At 46.0% G+C, this 7,266-nt stretch overlaps 1 protein-coding gene across 1 annotated transcript; it reads left to right on the top strand.

Annotated features, from left to right (window-relative positions):
• Nucleotides 1-5,348: 5,348 nt before the first annotated feature.
• On the top strand, nucleotides 5,349-6,140 carry LOC101527310 (UPF0669 protein C6orf120 homolog). Its single transcript, XM_004587748.2, has one exon. The coding sequence runs from the start codon at nucleotides 5,349-5,351 to the stop codon at nucleotides 5,928-5,930; it is 582 nt and encodes a 193-aa protein (XP_004587805.2). The 3' UTR covers nucleotides 5,931-6,140.
• Nucleotides 6,141-7,266: the final 1,126 nt, after the last annotated feature.

A 7,266-nucleotide genomic window follows, 5' to 3' on the forward strand; every position in this document is an offset into this window, starting at 1 on the left:
GAGGGAGAGATGGAAAAATGTTTTTGTATCCGCTGGTTCACTCTCCAAGTGAAAGCTAGGTGTGGCCAGGGGTGAGCCAAGCTGAAGCAAGAAACTTCACCCAGGTCTCCCACGTGAGTGTCAGAGCCCCAGGCACCTGGGCCATTCTCTGCTGCCTTTGCAAAGAGTATTAGCAGAGAGTCGGCAATTCAGTTTCTATGCAGAACTTACCAATGGTTGTCAAAGCAAAAAATCAAAATCATCTACTTACAGGATCCTGTGTGGCTCGGGTTCACAGCTGTGCTGCCACAGGCACGCCTACTTTGAAGGCAGGGGCAGCCTGGAGTCCAGAGGCAGAGCTGAATAGATAAATCAGGCTTTGTTTTCACGGGAGAAGCTAAGGCATCTTCGCTGCCCCACACCACAGGAAGGAAGCCATGACTTTGCTGGAGGGTCCAGAACCCCTGTGTTGTGTTCCGTGGGCTCGAGGGCACCTGACGTGTCTCTACAAGCAGGAAGGGTGACAGTAGAGTTCTCATGAGACTGCTTGTACTTTCTGAAAGGGCAGGAGTGTCTCCAGAGGCTCCAGCCAGCCAGCCAACTTGGGAATTCAGGGAAGTGGCATCCCAGGAAAGTACGAGAAAGGTCAGGCCCCCTCCTGGAATTCACGAGTTTGAGCAAGATTTTGGCGTAAGAACAGTTCAGAAGCCTTTTCCTTGTGTCATCAGTCCTCCTGACTGCTGGTTCTGCATCCCGCAGGACCTCGCCAGGGTTGCAGGAGTTATGGCCTCATCAGATCATGGCAATGTGTGGACTGTGACACACCTGAGCTCTTGTGGGACAGTTATACACTTGCCTTGAGGGGGAAGGTGGTCAAGAACCTGAGGATTACCAGGGGTCAGCTGATACCGGTGAGAGCACATGGTACAAGTAGAGGAGATGTAACAGATGAAAAGCAAAGACTTTATCAAAGCACAGATGGTGACAACTTCAGAGTAGCTGTGGGCACTGTGGTTATCCCTACAGCTCTCCGCACGCAGAGAAAAGTGATCATCAGTGATGATTTACACCATTGTAAGCAGAGTTATGTGGGTACGGGGGTGGCCCTGGTCCAGCAGACCCTCCAAGGGGCCTGTGCTCATGTGCCAACCCTGGGTCTGAGCATGCTGCCACTCTGAACATATTTACAGGATGATTGCCACTGTGATTCTCTTTTTTGATGATGGATTTGGACCCAAAGCCACATGCCCTAGACATACATCAAGAATGTCATTACCCAGAGATATTCTCAGCCACTATGCAGACCACCACATTTTGTACAATGGAAACATTGATGTACCTAGACTGGTTTGGTGTTGGTTTTTCTTCTGACACAACTGATGCAATTCTCCCAGTCTTAATTGTTTCCAATGTTTAAAATTTGTCTCTTGGGTAATCTGGCTCAATTATTGTAAACCAGAAATACAAGTAGCAGTTCACATTCTACCATGCTCGCCTCTCTTCCTCACCCAAGTCTAGCACTGCTGAAGATCTGACGCTGTGAGAGCTACTTCACTTGACCTGATTACAAAAGTCTTGGGCCCCTGCAACCACATGGGAGGCCCAGAAGAAGCTCCTGGCTTCAGACTGGCCCAAGTTGAACCATTGCAAGCATTTTCAAAGTGAGCCAGTGGATGGAAGATTCTTTCTCTCTGTCTCTCTTCTCTATGAATCTGCCTTTCTAATGAAAATAATCAAATCTGTATTTTAAAAAAAAAGAATGAGTAAGAAGGGGAAGAAGGAAAAAAGTGGGTGAAATAATCCAGGTATGAGAAGACTAGGGCTTGGATTAAGGTTATAGAGAGGATCGGCAAGGTTTGTTGCTTTAGTGGGACGCTAATGAATGCAAAAAGAAGGAAGAATGGCTGTAAGATTATGCGCAGGTTTCCGTCATGAGTGGGTGAGTGGTTGGCACAGTTGTCATCAGATACAGAGAACACAGGAGAAGAACAAGTGGCTGAGGAGCATTAGGGGAAATGAGCGTTCAGTTCGAGCCCTTTCCTTTTGCGGCACCTCTAGGACAGGTAGCGGGGCATGCAGAGAGGAGCTCAGCAGAGAGGACGAGGCCATTGATAGAGGTAATCTTTGGCCTCCAAACATCTGACATTCTATGATAATGTGTCACTCAAAACTGGCATCTCACTCTATCATGTGGCCCTACTGTTTTCCCATGACGGTTGGGCATGTATTGGAAAGTTCCATTATGTTTTCCTCATACAAATGAGTAGAAACTCAGAAAAGCAAAAGCATTAACAATGGTAGCACAAATATTATTTCAAATTTGTTTCAGCTATAAAATGGAAATTATTGTAACAGCAAATATTTAATTTCAAGGGGATGCTTTAAACACATGTATTTATGCCTTTAATTGTGAACAAAATGAATAGAAATACAGAACATAAATTTTGAAAATCTATTTCTTAAATTTGTGACTAGAAGGAAAGGTATGATTGGGGATTTACATATTACTTTGAAACTCTTCAGAAATCAGCTCCCCCTACCCCCTGCCCCTGCCCACAATGTCTCCCATTACATGTATGTCTTACTGCCTAATTTCCTCTTTATAAGTGTTTTTACCTGTTTTCATTCCATTTTAAAAGCAGAGAGATGGACAGATGGAGAGATATCTCCCATCACCTGGTCACTGCCCAAATACCAGGAACAGCTAGAGCTGGACCAGGACAAGGTCAGGAGCCCAGAACTCCATTTGAGTCTTCTTCATAGGTGGCAAGGACCCAAGTACTTGGGCCATCATCTGCTGGTTCCCAGGGTGTGCACGGACAGGATGCTAGATAGAAGCAGATGCAGGGTGTAAACCAAGCACCCAATAGAGGATGCGGGTGCCCAGGTGATATCTTAACTGCTGCACTAACCTTCCACTTCTGTTTGACCCTGACGCACTGGACCTTTGCACATGGGTTTAGGGTTTCAGTAGTCATCAGCACCAAAACGATTGTTGTGTTTCTTTATTTAGATGTCATGTTAACCAAGTTAAGCAATGCCAGAGAGCTGGTAAAGCCTTGCTTTGGGGTGTGTCTGCTAGGTGCTTCTCAAAGAGCGACCTGAGTGAAGAAGATCCAGCTTCACCATAGGCAACATCTAATCAGCTGAGAGCCCAGGTGGAACAGAAAAGAAAAGGAAGGACAAGTTAGAGCAGTTAAAATTATCTTCTGAAAGGCAAAGGAAGGGACTGATGCAGAGACATCATGGGTAAAGCTTCCACCTATGGCACCCGCATCTGATATGGGCACTAGATCTACTCCCAGCTGCTACACTTGCGATCCAATTCCCTGTTTATGGTTTGGGAAAGCAGTGAAGGATGGCCCAAAGCCTTGGGCCCCTGCAACCATGTGGGAGACCCAAAGAAACTCCTGGCTTCTTGCTTTGGGATAACCCAGCTCCAGCCATTGAGGCCATTTGCAAAGTGAACCAGCGAAAGTAAGATCTGTGTGTGTGTGTGTGTGTGTGTGTGTGTGTGTGTGTGTGTGTGTTTCTCTCTTTGTGTGTTTATAACTCTTTCAAACATATAATGAATTTTTAAAAAAAGGCTGAGGAAGAGCCAATTCTCTCTCTCTTCTGGAGCTGGAATAGCCATCTCCTCCTGTACTCAGAACACTAAGTTCTTGAACCTTCCGACAGCACATGGGTTACAGCATGGGCTGCCTTAGAGCTCCTGCCTAGAGATGCTGTATCACGGGACTTCTTAGATTCCATAATCATATAGAGGGAAACCCTGACTAACACAGTAACTAAACTCTGCACTAGCTGTAGCTGTTTCCTCAAGGTCTTTTGCTGGTTGGCATTCTTGTCAACATCTCATTCAATCACATTTTTTGGTTGACAAAACCATACAGAAAAAATCCATCGCTGCACTTAAACACTGGAAACAGTCCCGTTTTTTTTTAATTGTAGCTTTCTAAATTTCTCCTATTAGTTTTCTTCTTATATTACTCAGTATTAGAATAAATAGAGGGTTAACTAAATTCATGAAAAAAATAAAGGGATAAATTAAAACTATTCTGTAAGCCTACAACTGTGGTCACATACACACAACTTCTCCATAATGACCAAGTATTGAGACTCCTAATATTTTTTGTCCTGGCTGTGACTGAAAGTAGTTCAAGCTGACTGATTTAAAACAGTGTTAACCTATGAAAACTTTTCTTTAAAAACAGAAGCCATACAATTGTCGTGGCTAATAGACAATATTGCCAAGCACTTCCACCTCTTCAGAAATCGATTCGAACAGAAAAATTATTGTTTTTCTACTACGGATTGTGAAAGGATTCTTCATACGCACTGACAGGCACCAGCTTCAAAATTTTGGAACCATGTAAGATAGCACACCTGCCAACTGTACGGTCAGATGAATGCATTTAAAACTGCTTTTTGGAAAGAAAACAAAGGAGTGCATGTCTGAAGTTTAGCTTCCTTTCTTTCTTTCTTCATTTGTTTGAAAACCAGAGTGACAGAGAGATAGCCAAAGAGACATCTCCCATCAGCTGTTTCATTATTCAAATGTCTACCACAGTCAGGGCTGATCCAGGTTAAAGCAAAGAGGCAGGAACTGCATCCAGGTCTCCCATGTCAGTGGCAGGGATCCAAGCTCCACTTCCCATCCAGCTCCCTGCCTGTGCCCTGCGAAAGCAGTCGAGGATGGCCCAAAGCCTTGGGACCCTGTACCTGCATAGGAGACCTCTGGAGGAGAGTCCTGCCTTTGGATCGGCTCAGCTCCGGCCATTGCGGCTGCTTGGGGAGTGAATCATCGGACGGAAGAGCCTCTCTGTCTGTCTTTCTCAGTGTGTATCTGACTTTCCAATAAAAACAAATAAATCTTTTCTTTAAAAAAAGTAATCAAGCTGAAAATCTCTTATATTTCTTGAAACATAAAAGAGCCTTATGAAATTAGAGCTTGTTGTTTCATTTATCTGAAAATATTACTGGTCACTTTAACTTCCTGTAAGTGGAGCATGTACATTAAGTACCAAGCTAGCATCACCTACTTAGGAGAGAAGGTGATAGTACTGTCCTCACAGAGCACCATGTCTGGCTTTTGGTACTCAACTCTAGCCAGGATTCCTGAATGCCAGAAGCTAGCCCGTTTGCCAATTGCTTACTCAAAATGCAGCCTAGGAATCCATTTACATCTACCATTGAACTGCGATGCCACTAAGTTTAAGAGGGCATTTCACAGAGGTGAGTATGCTTCCCTTATCTTTGCATCACTTCCGGGCGCGGCCTTCCTTCCGCCTCCTGGGGCGGATGTGAGGACGGAAGCAACGGTCTGTGGTACCCGGATGACAGCCAAGTCCGGCTGAACACCGCACGCGATGGCTGCCCCCTGGAGAAGCGCACTGCTGCTGCTGCTGCTGCTGCTGCTGCTGCTGCTGGCCTCACAGGCCTTAACCCAGGCTGGCCGCCTGAAGGAAGATGCGGAGGTTCCCGCCGGTTGGCTGTTGCTGTACATTGTCCGGGGCCGCGTAGAGGCTGGGAGCTACAACTACCACAAGCTGAACCGCGAGGGCAGGATTGTCCTCCGCATGAGGAGCCTGAAAGGAGACGCAGACCTGTACGTGTCCGACAGCACCCTCCACCCGACCTTTGACGACTACAAGCTTCAGTCAGTCACTTGCGGCCAGGATGGCTTGTGGATCCCGGCCAGCTTCCGACGCCCCGTGGGGATCGGCATCTATGGACACCCATCCCATCAGGAGAGCGAGTTTGAGATGAAGGTGTATTACGTCAGGACCTGGGAGCAGCGCTCGTCTGGCGAGGTCGTGTTTGTGGAGGAGAGCACGAAGCCTGGCAAGAAGCAGGGAGACGAGTCCAAGGATGCGTCTATGGAGGACGAGTTCCTGTTTTGGATCCTCCTGATCAGCATTTTGAAAATGGTCCTGCTGCTTCTATACTGACTCCTGCCCCAGGCCGAGCCTCACGCGCGGGAACCTTGAAGCATGAGCCTTCTGCCGCAGCTGCCTCTTGTGATAAAGGATGGGACACAAAGCCTTACAGGACCTCAGTTACCCTCAACGGAACAGGCTGTACAACATGTTCATGCACCTGGTTTACGTGACTGCAGGAACTAAATGAAACTGTACAGCCTTTCACACAGATAACATACAAAGCTGATAACAACCTTGTACACATATGGGTTCTGAATAAATATTACGGTATAGTTTTCTCAGCATTACTGAAATCAGAATGATAACCTTTGATTTTACTTTTGATGATGTTTACATAGTTGATTACAGTGGGAAGGATAGGGATAAGTGGATGAGACCATTGTTTTCAATTTTATTTTTATTTTTATGATATTTACATAGTTGATCAGGGTGGGAAGGAACAAGGGTTAGGGAAAAATGATTTATGGGCCAGCACAGTGGTATAGCAGGGTAATCCTCTGCCTGTGGCACCGACATTCCATTCCATATAGGCACCTTGTTAGGATCCCAGCAGCTCCACGTCCAGTCCTGTGCACAATTCCATGTAAAATTTTCCCCTGTCTGTTCTCCTTTCTATACTCCCACCTTTCCAATGAAATCAATACATGGGAAAAACTTTAAAGAAAGATTCATTTACTTTTATTTGAAAGGCAGATTCATAGAGAAGAGACAGAGAGACCTTGCATCCATTGGTTCATTTCCCAAAAGGTCCCATTGGCTGGAGCTAAGCTGATCTGAAGCCAGGAGCCCCCCTGGATCTCCCAAGTAGGTGCAGAGGTCCAAGAACTTGAGGCTTCCCCTGCTGCTTTCTCAGACCATTAGCAGCAAACTGGATCAAAACTGAAGCAGGAGGAGATCAAGGTGGTGGAATAAGGTAAGCACACATTTGAACAAAGAAATATTAACCAGCGTTGAGAGGGCACATTCCAGGAAAAAGAAGAGGACAAAACAATAGCAGAGGGGTACCTGGAGACTGACAGACACAGAAAAGTAGCAGACAAAATGGTGTGGTATTGCAGTGACTGATACCCAAGTAGCATTCAGCAAACGGTGATCTGAACTCCACCAGAAGCTGGAACTACACCAGCAACAAGGAAGTGATGTTTACCAGGAGCTCAGGAGGAGAACCCAGACAAAGAACTGTCCATTCTGCTGGTTTGTTTGATTTGAACAGGAGCAGAGAAAGAGCAGCAGGTACCAGATGAGCAGTGCAGGAACAGGGAGCATTTCATAGCCCAGTCTGGTCCCTAGAGCAGTATCAGGCACCATTTTCTTCAAGGCAGCAAATGCTATGGACAGTACTGTG

Source organism: Ochotona princeps, chromosome X (genome assembly GCF_030435755.1).
Source record: "Ochotona princeps isolate mOchPri1 chromosome X, mOchPri1.hap1, whole genome shotgun sequence".
In the NCBI taxonomy this organism is placed as follows: Eukaryota; Metazoa; Chordata; class Mammalia; order Lagomorpha; family Ochotonidae; genus Ochotona; species Ochotona princeps.

What these genes read in the sequence shown, in the direction of transcription:
- LOC101527310 (XM_004587748.2), top strand. Translation starts at nt 5,349, where the DNA reads ATGGCTGCCCCCTGGAGAAGCGCACTGCTGCTGCTGCTGCTGCTGCTG.